This window comes from Mizuhopecten yessoensis, unplaced genomic scaffold, assembly GCF_002113885.1.
Source record: "Mizuhopecten yessoensis strain PY_sf001 unplaced genomic scaffold, ASM211388v2 scaffold11119, whole genome shotgun sequence".
Lineage (NCBI taxonomy): Eukaryota > Metazoa > Mollusca > Bivalvia > Pectinida > Pectinidae > Mizuhopecten > Mizuhopecten yessoensis.
In genome coordinates this window covers 465,707-484,984 of record NW_018408889.1, presented here as the reverse complement: position 1 = coordinate 484,984, position 19,278 = coordinate 465,707, and the positions used below count along the sequence as shown (strand labels likewise).

The 19,278-nt window shown below is 35.9% G+C and overlaps 1 protein-coding gene across 8 annotated transcripts in view; it reads right to left on the bottom strand.

Annotated features, from left to right (window-relative positions):
* Positions 1–784: 784 nt before the first annotated feature.
* The window catches only part of LOC110466139 (protein numb-like), a 53,129-nt gene continuing 34,635 nt past the window's right edge, over positions 785–19,278 (bottom strand). For 5 of the 8 annotated variants that reach the window (XM_021522474.1, XM_021522470.1, XM_021522475.1 and 2 more), the window contains 6 exons: positions 15,662–15,808; positions 12,479–12,514; positions 6,528–6,723; positions 4,988–5,212; positions 4,206–4,436; positions 785–3,789 (listed from right to left, as the gene is read on the bottom strand). In XM_021522474.1, the coding sequence (XP_021378149.1) occupies positions 3,248–3,789; positions 4,206–4,436; positions 4,988–5,212; positions 6,528–6,723; positions 12,479–12,514; positions 15,662–15,808 (1,377 nt within the window). In that variant the 3' untranslated portion in view covers positions 785–3,247. The remainder of the gene's footprint in view (positions 3,790–4,205; positions 4,437–4,987; positions 5,213–6,527; positions 6,724–12,478; positions 12,515–15,661; positions 15,809–19,278) is intronic. The other 3 variants (XM_021522471.1, XM_021522473.1, XM_021522472.1) reach the window with 3 other exon arrangements.

Below are 19,278 nucleotides of genomic sequence, written 5' to 3'. Positions count from 1 at the left end.
ATTCTGTAACTGAGTTGAACTTTGTTTCTTTACAATAAAGCCTGAATTTGATTTATATAAAGAAAAAAAACCCAGAAAAGGTTATTGGTCACAAAAAGGTGTACACGAAAACAATTATGTGATAAACTAAATTCAGTAAAATTAAAACCGATTTGTAGGGAAACAGCCTACAAAATCCGTGGACCTACAAGAATGAAAAGCTTTATTGGAAAATTGACGAAGAAAATAATATCAGGTCTTTAAAAACCTTTATAAAATGACAGAATCTTAATATATCCACAATTCATATTCAATTCATTAGATTTGAAAAAGTCAGAGAATAGGTACATATTGGCCATATAAAAATAAAAGTGTCCCTATATGAAACACAGTTATGGTGCGTCATATTTTTGTGTTGTCAAAATATTGCAGCTTGGAAAAACTTTTTCCTATACTTTTCCCATGTTTCGGTATGTACAGATTTAAACTCTTCTCACTAAAGCACTCAACACTATTGGCCCCCTGACTTACCATCATATGCACTTTTCTAGACACAGCTGTTAGAACATTGATGTCTATTTACATGTACTTGTATAAATATAATGTATGTTCGGAGAGAACTATAAATCTCCGACAATGACATCGACTGAGGATTTGGGTTTATATAATAACATAAGTAAAATAAAAATATTAAATGTTTTCTAATAGTGCTTTGTAAGATTGGACGTAACTCAATATAATTAAAATAAATGTACTGAAACAAAATTATAATATGCATTTATTATTGATAAAAGTTATTCATTAACTCCTTCACCCCTGAAGCTTCATAATGAACTGTTCCAACCTTTGAGCTGGAAGAGTTCAAATGTGTCTTCAGGGGTGCATGAGTTTAATTTCATCAGTTGAATCGTAGAGCTATTTTTTTAATAACAAATAATAAACAACCGTATTTATCATAAAAAGATATGTGTATCAGTAAAATTGGATACACAAACACTGACCTTATAAACACATTGTTTTCTATGTTAGTAATTGTATGGATGGTAGGTGATAATACAAGATACTGAACTGGCATATATACAATTAAAGGTGATCTTATTATATCTTTATTGCAATTATCTTTGTGAATATAACTCCCTATTACAATATTCACCAATCTAGGTCCAGTTAAATGCAGCGATTGCAAACCATCACACTTTTACTAACCAGAATACCTAAATACACGTAATTTATTAAATTTTGCCCTCCAATTAAAAAAAACTTCTAAAGGGGAGACAACTTTGCACAACCTTGAAAACCATTGTATGGACAGTCTTTTTTTGATAAATCTCTACGAGTTATGCTTAAAAACAGAGAACTTTCAATGAATGAAAAAAATGAAACTAAAATTCAATTCAAAAAGAAAAAGAAAAAAATAAGATAAATTGTAAAAACTTTCATTTTTCAATAAAAAGTAAAAATGGAAGCCATGTTTACAATTTGATAACTAATTATAGAAGATAACAATAAAATCCCTACTCAAGATAATTATATAAATCTCATTGAAGAAAAAAGAATACAGTGTATAACATAACACCATATGCCAGCCACTTAAAACTAACGTGGAAAAGTACAACACAAGCTCCATGTAAGACTCCTGCTAACTTGCCGCCAAAGTCACAAGAAACTGATGAAAGGATGTTGTTCAAGATGTATAACCAGATTTTATTTCAAAATTTTCTTCAAAGTAAAGTTCAATGATATCTATGTAAAAATTGAAACTGATTTTTTTTCCATAAAATTCTTTTAACTCCTGCAGACTATATTCAGATGTGTTGCTTTAAAATTAGAATTTTATCAAAATTTAACTTCATTTTACAACAACTATCATACAAGTTATAAAACTTATTAACTCCCTTTTCTAGACAATTTATGGCAGTAAAATGAATAGCATCCATGCATGTCTAGATACAAATAGTGACCTTTCTTGAATGTTAACTCATTCACCCCTGAGGACACATTTGAACTCTTCCAATTCAAAAGTTGGAATAGTTCATTATGAAATTTCAGGGGTGCTTGAATGTCAACAAGGCAGAGTCTTACATTAAGCATATGTGACAATGTTTCGAACATTTATCAGTTCATTCAAGGGAGACTACCCTGGCAGCCTGCTGCAAATCACAGTCTTTTGATAGGTTTAAAATCTACTTTAATGATATATAGCTGATATATATATAACATATATATAATGTAAACAGTTTAAAATATGGATGTAAATGAGTCCTACAACAAACCTATGCTCAACACAAACCTTGATAAAAAGTTAAAATGATATGATACCTCGTCAACCTTCAGTGTTGATATCGGGATATTTTTGCATTTCATAATACACGACCCCAACATTGTTATTATTATCATTACGCCCGTACATATGCTATGTTGTGTAAACAATAACGGTGTTGCTGACTATAGTTTCGATGATGAAAGCGATAATGACAAATGAAACTTATTCTCTTTCTTAAAATAGCATCACAGAAGAAGCCCAGCAGCGAATCCAGACCTCGCAGCCAACAAACAAACCTGAAGCATGTCAGAAAATGATGCACTAGGGCAAAGGACCTTCAGTTTACAAACAACTGATTCTTCATATTTTTATAAATAATTTTAAACAATTGACTTCACCCGACATCTAACAATCCATTTTTCCTTCATTTGATCTAAAGATAAATAAACCCTCAATTTTCTTTCGAATTCAAATTTTCTGAAACATATTGTTTGGAGATCTGAATTATGTTTTATCACATCGGGCCCCGTCTACCTTGGCATCTCTGATTACAACCTCCCAGGTAACAATAATGATGATGGATGAATAGGTGCTTTGTTGTCTGTCTATACAGTAAATACTCTGAATTCACGATGAATATAAAGTCTGTTTTCTTAACGAATATCTGTCCGCCTTCGCCTTGGCTTACTACAGCACTTTCCAAATGACACGAAAAGACACCATCACACTTTGCTCCTCGTCAAACAGTTGACGTCCTGTCCAGGTTGAGACCTATCCAGGCCGAGCCACAGATGTGTCTATGGGCCCGTACCTCTGACGGCCTGCCTCGTACTCTTCGTTCAGTGATATATATACACAATCACCTGATATAGCGATACACAGTATTCATCACTTTGAATATTTTCCACATAGTGATACACAATATCTATATCACATTTTGGTATACTTTTCCTAGAAAGATAATTTGACCTCTGTCTTAACACACACTATCAAATGTCCTATAACTTAGACCTCAAATGCCTTTGGATTTGAAGATGCAAATGGGTTGTGCTGTTTACCCGAGGCTTTAGCTGCCCATGCTACATCGAATGGGTCAACAACGTCCTTGCCTCCTTGCGTCGACGAGGATGTGGCTGCCATGGCACCAGAATTTGACCACGGGCTACCGTTTTGTTGAAAGCTTCTCTGATTGCCCGACATTTCTAAAAGTGTTGGTTTTTGTTGGTGGTGTTGCATGGCCCAGTTGTGACCAGCAGACAGCTCACCAGTGTCTATGGAATGACTTCGAGTGTGTTGAAAATGGGGATGGGTCTGGTTTAAGGTGCGAGGTGGGGGCTGAGGGAACCTACTCGAGGCGGAAGGCACGCCATTGACAACAGGTGCTCCCGCAAAGGGGTTCGTAGATGTTGGGGGCCACAAGTCTGCTGTCTGGTTTGGCACTCTGCTGGCAGCTGGGTTGGGCTGTGATGCCCAGGGGTTGGTCTGTTGTACAGGCACACCTGTTTGCTGGGCAAACATAGCAGGAGCATGGCCTGCCATCGTGAATGCTGTCAAAATCAAAAGAATGTTTTGTCATATATTGTCAAAGATAAAGTTATGAATACACACCGAAAACCAAACTTCTTTTTTTTATCTTTCAAAAAAGAAGACAATAAATTTCACAAACAGATTTAATTGACTTATTGTACCTTGATTTATTCAAACATAACACTCATGACCAACAAGTGACAATGTTTATAAATGCTGTATAACAGGAAACTCTCGTCCAGTTAAAAATTCATCCTCACTGGTAAAAAACATGTTCACCAAGTGTTAAGTTTGCTCTTAAAATGTAATAAATATATGAAATATAAATTGCTGTTATGATAAATTCGATATTGGTGCGAAGAGCGAAAAAGACGAATGTTTCCCGGTATACATCATTTGTTTGCCTCAGTTAAACAAACCAAAGTATTCTACTCACATTGCTGGCCTGCTGCTGCTGCTGATGGAATAGTATTGGCCTGATGGCGAGCATTGCTGGCCTGAGGGGGCTGAGGTGCTTGTTGGTTTTGGAATGATGACGATGGCGCCGCCGCAAATGGATCCTCAGTAGTAAGGGCAGACAACCCACGGGTGAGCTGCTGACACATCTGTGAGATGGAGTCCTCTTCCTCTTTAGTTGGCGACATCTCTTGTATTGGCCCATTTATACCTAAGTTACAAGAGAATACAGATTAGTGTAACTATTAACAAAATAAGCCACTTTATACTGGAAAACGTTTTTCTCTCCTAAAGGTCGATTAAACATTTGCCAAATTTGTATCGAAAGACCCCGGGGTGTTGCCTATTATGTTATTATATTTTACTTTAGCAGGACAAAAAAAACTCATTCATGGTAGGACAAAAAAAACTCATTCATGGTTTAGCTTACAACAACAAATGTTTTGCTATTCCTGCCTTCTTGGTTATGTTTTACTACTCTATACTGGGAATTTTTCGCTGTAGTTTAATTTTCTAATTTATCATATAGTGAACATGTGTTAACAACATACATAGTAATTAAATGTGTAGGGGGAATTTGATGTTGTGATTTTACTGTTAAAGGAAGGGTAACAAATGTGACTGGGTACAAATTTCCTGGCATATAGTATTCAAAATTAAAGAAGACTGTAACATATCTTTTTGGGATACATCATCATCCATGTCGTAAATCTAGTAAACACACCAGCCTATCATTGTGGTTTTGAAGCTGGTCCGACGTACCTGTGTTAGATGATTTGGGTGGCGATGTGTCATAGACAGCATTCTGTCGCTGTAGAGTTGATGGCAAGTCGTTAAGTCGTAAGGAAACGGAGCGTTTAAAGGGAGATGACTCTGCCTGTAAATTTTCAAAGCCCCTGAATGAGCCCTGCCTCTGTATCATGTTTGGTGTAGCCCGAGGTCTCTGAACAGCAAATGGGTTGTCTACTTTTTTCACAGGGACTGGCTCTGTAGCAAAAATGGAAAGTTATTTCGGTTCAAACAATAATTTCAACGGCAGAATAGCACACCCTTGATTTTTCAGTCTTAGTATTATATAATTATCAATAATGGACCTTTGTTGAGGTGAATAGGTGGTTATATGGACCTGTAAATGTGATATTAACCAAGACGAAGTTAATCATAGGCCAACATCACTTTTCAGGTCCATGTCATATATATTCACCAAAGTCAACGTCCATAATTGTTATAAAAGATATATAATCATTATGTTTTTATCATTAATTGAGACAAAGTACAAGCAACCTGTCTTGAGAAAAGTGCTGCATTTGGCAGAAAGCATTGTGACGTTACAATTGAAGCGACGTCATTAAGTGTATATTAATCAGATGTTTCCAAAAATAGTAACTCGGAGTGAATATAACAAATTATAGAACCTCCACATGATAATGATTCAGCTAATGTGGATGTAGTAGGGAAACATTAATATTTTCTAATACAGATCTAAGAAGATTTCAGGGATTAAAAAGTCATTTCATTCCAATGGCATTGATTGATGACGTTAAATGAGATCCACCTGGGTCAGCCTATCCCTCCCTCCTTAGATACGCGAATGGTGTTAAACCTGTGACCTGTCACTTGCTAAAGTGTATCTAGATAGACCATGCATAATAAATATCACCTGCTACAGTTGGTCTAGACCATGTGACCTGTCACTTGCTAGAATGCATCTAGATCATGTACATTATGTAGATCAAGTGACACATTACCTGCTAGCGGGTCTAAACCATGTGACATGTCACCTGCTAGTGGGCCTAAACCATGTGACATGTCACCTGCTAGCGGGTCTAAACCATGTGACATGTCACCTCTTAGCGGGTCTAAACCATGTGACATGTCACCTGCTGCAGTTGGTCTACACCATGTGATGTGTCACTTGCTACAGTCCTTGCTGATGGCTGGGTGTTATTTTGTATGACCACTGACCCCTGACCCCTAACCTGCTAGTGGGTCTAAACCATGTGACATTTCACCTGCTGCAGTCAGTCTTCACACTCTGACATGTCACCTGCTGCAGGTGGTATATACCATGTCCTTACTGACCCCTGACACATCAGTGATGACTGGGTGTTATTTTGTATGACCCCTGACCCCTAACCTGCTAGTGGGTCTACACCATGTGACATTTCACCTGCTGCAGTCAGTCTTCACACTGTGACATGTCACCTGCTGCAGTTGGTATATACCATGTCCTTACTGACCCCTGACACATCAGTGATGACTGGGTGTTATTTTGTATGACCCCTGACCCCTGACCCCTCACCTGCTATAATGGCACTCTGCGGGTCTGTGATCCTCTCTGTAAGCGAGGTCTGACGGAAGGAGCCCATTCTCGTGAAGCTGGTGCGGTCCTGACTGTAGGTCACTGTCACACTTGTCGTCACCTCTTTGTCTCGTTTCTGCTTCCTCTCCAGACAGATCGCAAAGGCACAGCCCACTGCATGGCTCAGTCGCTCCCCCTACAGGTGGAAACTCATGGTCAGCACGGAACATTCTCTCAAACAGTCAAATAAGGGGTAGAGGGAAATAATTAACTGAAAACTAAATCAAAGTTTTCAAAGTTTTCAAAATTTTGGAATTTTTTAAAGGTATTTAATATTCTTTGAAGATTTTTATTTTTTGATTTGTTCACATTTTAACACTAGCTTTGATGGCAATTCACGCAGTTTTGTGTAAATGTTTCAAATACAGCAAATTGACGTCCCATTATATGGAACAAATGTCAGAGCTTAGGTACAGTCTTCACAAATCACATGGAAATGTATTTTCTTTAATACAGATTCATGTTCCATCACGTTTTCATTATTAATTTGATCAAATAATTTTGTTTCCAAATTGCAAGATAATTCTTTGTTACACTGACATGAAATTAATGCCATCGACATTGTTCTGTGTTTACCCAGAGTGACAATAGCGACAATGCAAACTGACACCGACAGAGTAAACAGAGACACAAAACTGAAGATTTAAAAATCAAACTTAAGTTGCAAATTAAATTTCATCACATACATGCCACAACCTTCTTAACGAATATTTTTTTATGAAACTTAAAAATAGCTAAACATAAAATGCGTACAAGTATAAAACTTTTAGATATCAGATCATCTTAAATTCTGACAGCTCTTATATATCAAATGAATATAAAGAAACGGTAAAGAAATAAATTTCAAGCCTAGCAGATTATATGCAGTACATAATTTCGGAATAAAATTCTGGCAGCTTCTAAAGGGAATATATGCATTAACCATGCAGCAAGATGGAAGCTATTAGTTGTAGAAAGATATGATTTGAAATAATAATGTTCAACACACAAACTTCACAAGAGGAAGTTAACTTTTCTTATAGCTATCAGTCACCAATAAACATTAGCATTGCGATGTGTATGGCATTCCCCGTCTACATGGCATTCCCCGTCTACATGGCATTCCCTGTCTACATCATGTTTTACACTTGTAGTAGCTACCAGACAGATACGTTATATATATATTTATTATACAGTTGTGTACCTCTACCGAGTTTTCCTTATATAAAAACAATACGATAAAATCTGCTATTTCCCTTAAATCACTTAAATCCCTCCATCTGAGAGCTACTCCCTCCCCAAATTAAGACTACTCTCTGCAAAAAAGGACTACTCCCTACCAGAAAGAGGACTACTCCCTCATGAATATTTGTAGGCGGTGCCTATAAGATTTCAACCAGTGAAAATATTGGTAGGCGGGGCCTTTTCCGTGACGCTTGTGACGCCACATTTTCAGAACCAAATGACAACAGTGAAAAGGGCCACCGATGACGGCCGTTTTGTTGTTGTAAAGAGGAGTTACAGCAGATTTTCGACGCTAAACGTAGCTTAAATACAAAAGCTGTTATAAAGACTGCAGTGAACTCACTTCAAACTTATTTAACAGAACGGATACCGAAGCGTTGACAATTAGGGTCAAGCAAGTTCAGAGGAGGTGAACGTGTGTCCACACAAGTTTTATGCAGAACTTAAAAAAGTGGATGGGACTAGACATGGTAGGAAAACAATGGTGACTATGAGATTCAGTCTATAAAAACACTACTTGAATGCTAGAAATGAAGTTATCATCAACGACGATGCATACAGTACTTCCAATTGTATTTTTTTCTCTTTGCAATTGTAAAAGGAAATGAATAAATGAATTCATTTGTTAAATTGCCTTTAATAATTTGTTTCGTTTAAATAAAACAGTTATAGAATGGGTAATTCGGGAAATAGAACATTTATGGTCACCCTTGGTGAAAAACTATTCCCCTTGACGGCTTCGCTGCCTCGGGAAATAGTTTTTCACCTCGGGGGACCATAAATGTGCTATTTCCCTAATACCCATTCTATAACTGTATAATATATATGTGTGTGAAGTGGAAGCCATACAGCAGCACTAACAACTAAAATGGATGCACAAGAAACGTTTCAGTTTTACGTCTAAGTGAAATGAAGTTGTTGTTAGTAAAACATTCCGGTTATGTAATTCATGCATCAAAAACAACCAAAGAAAAACAAACTAAACATTCTTTGGAGAAAAAACAGCCTAGATTTGAGGGGAATATTATACATAATTTGAACTCTACCCATTTTGGCTGAGTCTTTTTTATTGCTGTTTGATGTCTGTATATCTACAAAGGTTCCAATGACTATAAACACATTCAGCATGAAGGTGCACTCATTTTTCAACACCCCATCCCTTCCCAAATTAAAGCATCAGAGATAGTTGCTATTTTCATAAAGGTTGTGTGCACTGTATATCAGCTCTTGTTGGACACGAACTGGACGTTATCAGAAGTAAGGAATTGTAAACATATTTGAGAGTCAATTTACGGGTAGATGGCCAATTAGACAATAAACAGATCACCCGCAAGCCCTGTACAGGAAGTTATTTGTGAGGATAAGGTATATGTAATAGCTGATTACAGCAGGTGGTACAAGCATTCTTCCCCAATTACCATAGACCTATCGACCAATAGGTGTTGCGGGCACTAACTGTGATGTATGACACTTTGCTGACATAGTCCTGCTGTGTTAGGTTTGTTTTATCATTAATCCTGGAACTTACTAAGAATGTTTCAGTGACAATGTCGCATTCTTGGCAACTTTTTGAAATATCCATGGGGCAGATTACGCTTGCTCAGAATTAAAACCATAAATAAACCCTAGGGAAAAATAACACTTTTAAATGGCATTGTTTGGGCTATCCTTTCAAAAAAAATTCATCAGATCTTAGAAAATAGGAATAGTTTGGCAAAGTCACTGGTTAAAAATGCTCAATTTAAGGGCCCGAGATCTGGAGTCTTCCTCCTAAATAAGGAGAGTTGGCAAGCATGATGTCGACATTGTAGAGAAGTGTACAAAAATTACAGCCGGAATGTGTGAAACCTACCATAGTGTTTACAGAAAAGGAAAACACAACAGACAGGATGTCTATTACTGGACAAACAAAACGAAGAGTACAAATAAAGCTCAAGTTCTGTTGAAGCTCCTTTATAAGGCTCTGCTGAAGCACTTACAAGCACTTTTGAAGCTCTTAATGCCTGGTTGATGCAAATCTTTGGGGATAACATATACATGTACCAAAGTAAGAAAATTTAGGAATCTTATTCAACGGTTCTACATGGTTCACCAATTAGCACATACAGACATGAACAGGAACATAAAATCATTATCCTCTGATTTAACTGATTGATGTGACTTAACGTCTTTGTTCTGGCTATAACTGAGCCTAGAACAAAAATCCTTAACCTACTTATTGTACCACATTACTGTGTTGTCCTGGAATGTCTGGTGTCTTTAAGGAGCAATCGTATAGATCATGATCTTTAAGTATCAAATCATGTTTCACCTGCAAATTGGCGGTTTTAACTGTGCAACTGCAGTAGAACCTCATTTATTTTGACTCAAATAATCAGGCTAACTAAGTTTCATTTCCTTTTCAAGACTTTATATTTATGAGTTACATTATTTTTATCGATTTTTCCTTCCATCTGGAAAAGTCACAAAAGTGTCCAGAATAACAGGGTTCTGCTAAACATTTCACGATAGATATAAAACAAAATCTTTATTTTTTGAGTTGTGCTGATTGATCGTGACAGATGACTGTTTATCGCTGGTCAGGTCATCTGAGCAAAACAGACAGTGAAAACCTTCAAAGATATAGATATAGATAGAAATCTGTCTCAGTCGCATGCTTGTCCTGTTAATCATCCGTAGGAGCAGCGAATCAGTTTGAGCACCTGCGTGTACAGGTAGAAAATACAGGTACGCCATACATACAAAACAAAATCCTTACCTGGAGTGTCCATGTCATCTAACACACATCTAGCTAGTGGTACTTTGCGTGAGGCTGTAACAAATACCTGTTGCCATGTGTCAGTGCTTCTGAAGATACACATGTGCACACATATACCCCGCCACCATTGACTTGTAAGAGGAGTGCATGTGTTTCCTGCCCTTGGAGGGGACCACGTACAAGTGTTCCCTGCCCCCGGGGGAGAACCACGATACCTGTATCTGTGAGGGACGGGTATGAATACAGCTGTAGCTATGACAAGGTGATTTTCATGACATAAATGATGAAAACAATGAGTATGACCTCGACGAAAACATTTTGATGGTGAAACTATTAACGAAGATGAGGGGAATGACGATGGTAAAAATATGACGATGATATCAAAGAAATTGTCATGATGACTTTGAAAGTGATACAGGTGATCGGGAGACATTCAGAATTAGTTAGTAAAATATTGGAAAGGAAAAGCTGAACTTTCTAAGCTAAAGAAAACTGACTACTGATCTATCTATTGTGCAGAACTAGGAAATAAATATCTCAGGATAAACTACCCAATACCAGTAGCACAAAAAATATTTGCATATTTACTGAAATCACGATTTCAATACGGCATAATTAAGATACATGTCTAATAGTATGAAGCCATCTGTTTTGATGATTTCACTATGTTGCAGATATTGAACAATGAATATGAGCAACAACCAAAAGGTTGACTGGGAAAAGTTTTAATCAATCAACGAAAGGAGACTGTCAAACTGAAATCATCTGCAAATGTTTCATGTTACGCAATATCACAAATACCATTTTCCGTTACTTCAAAAATACTGATAAGCTAAAGTTTAGAATTTTTTATACATGATCATTCAAAAGAATATTTCTCTTTGTTCATTACTCAATCAACATGTATGAATACTAATTAATGTAAATGTGATCCGCATTTTAATGAAATAAAAAGAAATCCAGATAAAACTGAAAGAGAAAAGGTCTTTATACGTTTTACGGCTTTAAACTTCGATTTTTATTGATAGTGAAGCCAACTCAATGCCCTTTTCTGTGAACATCTCAGAGATATATAATCTGCCCAAAGCTTCAATATTCATCAATGCATGCCGAAGAGATATCAGTGTTTAACATGCAAATATTTCAGCAGTAAGCAATGCGCTAGACGGTGACTTCTAAGAAAACCCTACGGACAAGACTTGAAGCAATTTTCTCCGGCAAATTTCTCAAGACAGGAAAATAATCAAAAGCACATCGGAATTATGCAGCAATACAATACCGTTCCATAATCAATAGGAAAAAACTTGGTCGTAGCCATATTCTGGTCAACAGAATGCAAGCAAATCTTGCATGCAAGAGAGAGCCAGAAGACAATGATTCGATATGATTTGTAATAACGTACGAGGCTAGAGAGCCTTCGGAAGAATTGCTGCAGCACCTTCAGAATCTTCTACATTGCTACTGGAGCTACGATATTAAGAAACGAGAGAGAAGATTGTCTCAAGAATCCTGAAAGGAAGTCGCACGATCAGAGTAACAGTGTATAAGTATTGATTAGCTATTAGTAGAGAAAATGGGAAACAGGGGGGAAGTAAGAGTCTACCAGCTGTCGCCAGACCGAACATAGATACGAGCATGCGTTTTACTAATGTTAAGTGTTAACGTAGGTCTGACTCGAGTTGGTAGACACATGTTAAGTAAAAAGCCAAACCAACCAGGCAAACTAGCAAGCTTTCTGTCATTCCTTTTATTTGCAGGTTATAGTTAAAAAAAAAAATCCCCCTTGAATTCCCCAAAACCAGATTGTTGAACAACCCAAGGCTGGTGTGAGATTATATATGACAAGTTACATGCAAAATACAGTGCACAGTATTATATATGATCTTAGACCAGTATGGCGATTACTCACTGATCGTCTATTCCTATGTCGGGCTTTGAAGAACCTCTTCAAGTGGTGAAAATAAAGAAATGAATAAAAAATAAAAATAAAAGGGAGAGGATATTTCTGGGATAAAATAAAAACACCAATTTTGTAAGTCACTAGCCGTGTCTTGATTTCTATAAATAACACTCTCGGATATATTCTTGGTTACTTTTTACCCAACTCAAAGCTCCCGTCCAGCCTAAACATGTTCACTCTTTATATTAAGAACACCAGGGGGAGTCAGCACCCAGGATATAAATCAAGCATCACATTTTGTACCGGATTCAGTGGTGTTGTTGCTCATCATTTCTACTTTCATTTGCTTTATATAAAGAGTGAGATTTCTTTCAAGCAATTTGGAAATTAAAGAACATCGAAAGGTTTTGAAGAATTCAATTTGTATACGGATCAACCATTTTATAATCTGAAACTTTTGAAATATATTCGCATGGCTGGATGTGGAGCAATGAATTGAACGTAGTAAATAACAATGTTTTGTTCTGTAAAACCATCGTCACGGTTACCAAGTGTCGCTAATCACTATTGTTCAGTCCAAAATCTACAACCTCTGTTTATGATGTTTATATCATATCTGTAATACACCTAAGAACGTTTCATTCAACTAAACAAGCAAAATGAGCTATTATAAATAAATTTTTCTACACATGTTCCTTTTTTGATAACAATATAGGCTTATAATATTATGCATTTGATGATAATAAATGTCATTTTACATGTGAAAGTTGGAGGGAATAAAACATTGAAATTTCATCCAAATTAAATGCAATTCATGTTAGGGCTACGTTTCAGGTAGTATTTACTTCAGATTTACACATATACGTACATATATGAGCTATAGTTCTCATGAATGGTCCCAAACTATGTCAACTCCTGGGTGTCTTTGGGTCAGTATATACACCAGAAATATTGATGGGTGTTTTAGTTTTGTGGGTGGTTATTATTACAGGGTACAATGAAATCCTACAAACAATGTATTTTTGAAATAACTCCTACACATTTCTGAAATAACTATGAGCATACCGCATTCTGAAAACTGTATACAGTTCTTTCAAATATGTACATTCTAATATTATACATAGAATCATATAGCATGCTGCATACACCCAGGAATCTTAGACCTTAGAAACAGTGTAAAATAGGCAGTGCGCTTCTTCTTTAATTTAACACCATAAATGTATGAAGAAAGCTCTATTTTAAGGTATTCCTTCATTTTCGAAACAATTAACTGTTATAAGTAGGGGGTGGTGAGTTTAACTCATTCACCCCTAAAGACACATTTGAACTCTTCCAATTCAAAGGTTGGTATAGTTCATTATGAAATTTCAGGGGTGGCAAGTAAATACCAAACATTTTTTTTTTTGTCTTTTAAACATATTTTTATTGCCTTGAAAATGACAAAAAGGATTGGGCACAAGTTCTTACAACTTAATTAAACCCTAAACATTACGCATGACATCAGTACCTACAAAGTCAAAGTTAGTCTTGACATTCCAGACAATATCTAGATCCACTAGATCCACCTATCTGAAGGTTCTTTAAACTTCTGTTGACTCTTATGATAACTGAAATTGGTTAAATATTTTCATTGGAAGCTCTCTCTATACTAAGGTGTGAAGGATTTGGGGATCTATAAGTTAGCATTGTTGTGTTGTTGGGAAGATATTGTACCACTCTTTGCCTACACTTTGCCCAGACTGGTAGCTTTAGGTATTGATTTAAATCAGGACATTGTTCCCCGAGTGTTTACACTACTAGGGTAGTAAATATCCCTCATATTCTGATTACATCTACTGTTTCTTATACACCACACAAGATACAGACATGTATAGGACCCTGTTTTAAAAGGACAAAGTTTTCTTACATTGACCATATTTAATCCTCTCCTTTCTGATTTATACGAAGAAAAAGTTTTGGTAACTTTTGATCTTGATTGATTTACATATGAAGTGTCAGGCACAGGGGAAGGAGATATAGAGTACACGTATATTGAAAGATTCTAAAGGTACACCAATAGACACTTGTACTGCATCAAATTTAGGACAGATGAAAATGATTTATTTTGTTACCACACAAGCTGTATGATGTTAAATTTACTTTCAGACCTTACCTATACAACATTGATCCTATATATGATCTACTGGATTTCAAAAATATAACATTGGTTTACATTTTTTCTCTCTAAAACATGACGAGTTAATAAGGCGTTACTTGTCCATTCTCATGGCCGTTTGGACATTTGAGCCTGCACATTCGCTAGGATAGTTTTTTGACACACATATATATATATAGGAAATGTTACAAACAAAATCATAAGACACAGGTTGTTAAACAATTAAACAATGTCATTTTCAAGACCAGTCAGTTTGCATTTCTTAATAGTAAATACACATCAGTTCCACACCATGCACAAAGAGAGATTCTGATGCAAAAAAATATATATCACAGACCTGTCTCCAAATGCCGGAGAAAACATCCAACATTAAGCAAAATCATGATCTTAGGCATTGATTGGGTGCGGTATTTTAAAAGAAAAGTTCTAAAAAGCTGAATTAACAACACAAAGAAGACGATGTCAATGTCTGTTCCCCTTACTAGGTTGTGACCAGGCCGTCGTCTGCTGATTTTTTGCAATGTGTGCGAGTGTCAATAAAACTTCTTTTCAGCAACCATTAATCTTGTACAAAAAATCGGCAAAACATTGCAAAACATTTACTTTTCAATAAACAATTTCTTCTACATTTTCTCATTCAACATAATTTCAAATGTCAAAGGTTTGTGATTTCTAGAAAACTGAAAAAACAAACGATGACTTCCCCCTAAAATTGGATGTCTATAACTAAATTTAAGACAGTAACATTTGTCTCCCAGTCGTAACCAATTGTAATTACTGCTAAAGTAATCCTCCTAGTTCCTAACTCTTTATCCTATTATAGTTCGTCTACGCCCACACAAAACCAAGTTAATTAAATTGAATCATTTTCACACCAAAATATGCATTAAATTTCATTACCGTGCCACATGTTTTCTTTCATTATCATTTCTAAAGATTATCTTCAGCTTCGGCAGCCTGGTCACAGAACTGGGGTCCACACGTTGACAGAGAGTGCAATTGACGAAAGCTTAAAAATGAACAAAAATACTACTGACACTTACGGATTCTTTCACGGCCAGAAAACCGTGGCACATCCATCGTCTGGTGGTGCCGTCACGACAAATGTATGCGAAACCTTTTTCATGATTACGATCAGGTGCACAGAACGAAACTTTTTCTATCGTCTGATCCACAATCATGCTCTGAAAGAAATAGAAATCATGGTTAAGTTTACTGTATAACTAATCTTATTGTTTCAAAACTTACAGCTAGAAAAATTAGGGTAGGGGTGGAAGGGGTTGTATATACACATTAAGTACTTACCAGGATTTTTTGATTTTTTCTGTTTACAAACAAGATCAAGCTCGTTTCAAAATTCATATTGCTCAAAAATTCATATATTTCTAATACATGTATAATGGAATTAAAAAAAATGTACAAGGCAAAATATTACAAAAGATCATTTCCATTATTTTAATTTGCACGTACATACTAACTACCGTAGGACACATTCAGCAACAGTTTTTCATGAAATAAATTCAGGCTCGCTCATTGTTAAAATTTTGTATTTGACTACCATGTGTCTATATAGTTAACATGTAGCTTGATGTAATAACAACCATTAAATATACATATAACAACAATTTTAAAAGCATTTTGCTGTTTTACACAACCCACTTGGTCATCAGTTTTGTGGTTTTGCTAAGCCTATGGTAACAATCACTGAAACAATGTTTTTACACCCAAAGATTATAACTTTTTTAGTAAATATATATATAGTAGCTTTTGTATTTGAAACAAATGAAACGAACAATACAATCTTGATCTTACTTGGACTTTGTGTTATTTGTATAAACCTGATATTGTATCATTGATATCTGTGCTGATACAGATTTAAGGCCCCCTGTCCCACAGCGCTGCGGTTTTTCCTATATACAGTAACCTCCCCTAATTAACTTCAGTTTGGATATAACTGTAGCACAGTTGGACCATGACACTTCCGTTGACCAGGTACAGCTCATTACAGTATAACAATCTGAGGTCCAGGGTTTGAATCCCGACCTTACTCTGTTGAATTTTTATTCTCATAACACTGTTGTTGATTCATATATTGTTTATTTCATCCTTATTATTTCTCATAAAAGTCCCGCAAGGTATGGTTTTCTTTTAAGAAATGATTAATAAACGCTACAGTCATGCTGGAAAAATCATTTTTCAATACTTAGTTACAGTTTTGGGAAGTGGTATGGGATTCCTTAACAGACTTCAGATATAGCACTGTCATAACTTGTCTACCTAAGAGATGGCACCATGCTCACTCAACTTACAAGCAATCAAACATCAGCACCTACAATTTTATATTTACATGGGGTGATTTTCACCTACTTTTGAACATTGGGTAATTTTCACCTACTTTTGAACATTGGGTAATTTTCACCTATTTTAGAAAACCTGGAGGGATTTTTTTTGCGACAATGAAAATTGAAGTAATACATATGTACCTACCAGCCTCAAAACTGCTGGTTCAGCACATCCCTAACTGTGTGTTATTTAACACATACAGGAAACTATTATCATGTATACAGCAGGTGTTTGACGCAGCTTTTTTGCTCCCCTTGTGATTGCTGTTTGAGATATGAGGGTCTAACACAGCATCTAGTTAGCAGTAAATTGATGTGTTATCAACAAATATATACAATCTTTTAGCCAACGGCTCAATAATAACTCCATCACAATTGACCTTTTCGACAGTCAACAATTTTCTGGGTATTATTCTTCCGTGAGATATGTATGCACTTGTGATATATGTCATTGTGGACGTGGCCAGACTATACGAAAGTTATTTACCAGCGTCTTCCTGAATATACTACAACCAGCCACTATTGATTCCAATGGGGAACAACATAGACTTTCCGCTCGCACTGCTGACAATCCTACTGTGACACTGCATGCTGTCGTGATTTGTTCCGACTTTCTGTGAATGTGTTTGTGTTTTCTATAGATTTAGTCATGGAAAGTGCAGAAGTCATTAGCCTACGACCACCGATAATTAAGATTCAGTCCTAACAAGTGACTGATGTTTAATATCGCTATTGTCATTGTTAGTTATAAATCTGCTTCAACATTTTCTGAAAAATTGCTTGAGAAAGGTCTCGAATCATCTGCCCCAACCATGTGGGTTTTCCTCGGTTACTCCCATTTTCTTTCCACAAGAACACCCTATGCACATGCTCCCATCGGTGCCAACAAGAGTAATTAATATTAGTTAAAATAAAGTTTACATTTCTACACTTTCTGAAAATCCAAATATCCTAGGAGTAGATTTTTTTTAACAACTCAGTAGTGTTCCACATCCATTTACAGAGATACAGAACTCATTTAAAAATGAATTGTCAAACCCTTCGAATGTATGTCTGGTTTGCACTTGAATTGTCATGTTTGCAAACAATATTCAGCGGAAACTCTGAAGAAAGCCAACTAATTTTCAGAAACTCTTTTTCTTATTTAGTATTCAGGACAGATGCATAGATCTGTCGATTAGGTGTGAAAAGTATTGATTAAACATGTACACAATTAAATCAATTAATTTAAGTACATACATTCCTAATAATTAATTCAACTTTTTACTGTGTAACATATATCTCTTCCATGATTCATCGTAAGCTTTTTATTTTCTAATACGGCCACAACATGCGTTTACACAAACTATAGGCAGCCAATTTATTGCTTACAAAATATGCAAATTTCCAGTATTTTGTTTATGTTTGTATACATGTTCATCTTTGTCAGTGTATAAGCATATATACATATATCTGCAGCTCCGACAGTAACACACCACTGTGAGGCAGTGATCAGTAACAAAGACATAACATCTGAAAAGGTTCTAAGTGCAAACTTATGTTTCGTGGGGAGAGTTTATCTTGCAGTTCCCAAGTGATACTGCAGTACAGCAGTAAATGAGTACAATGAGCGGATAGGACAGTTCATACTGTAGTACAGCAGTAAATGACGAGGGACCAATGAGAGAACGGAAGCCGATTATACTGTTCTAGTACAGCATCATAGGATGGGGGCTAATGAAAGGATTGGAGTTGAAGTGTTATCATTACGACAGATCAGCCCTGGGAACTGATCTAAAATCAATGTAAATTTTGTACAATTAGTATTCTGCAGTGACCCTGACCTTTAAACAATGTAAACAGGCATGGTCTGATTAAAGATTCAAGTTAAGCTCCAGACAGAAATGAAAATTGGAATAGACTGAATCTCACATACATGTACAGTCAATTTCATCATTACAAAGTTGGATATCTGAAGTAACTTGTTTGTAATGAAGTCAATTTGAGTCTCTATAACAATGAATATTTATATGTTTGAACTCCATATCTTCAATAAGATTCATCTTTTTTGGAAATATGTTATATCAAAGTTTGACTTTATACACAAAAAAACGCATGTATTAAATCTGTAAACCAACTGGTCTCCCTTTGTCAAGCTATGCCTGAGTCTCGAATAATGAAATCTCTAAATCTGTTTATATTGTATTATTTTCATGGAGTTAAGAAATACACCTGACAAGGTTTGTCTGTACATTTTGATGCTTATGTTTACAGCATTAAACAGAAAGGCATTGTTAAGAAACTAGAAAATGTCTGTAAGATTTGGGGGGGGG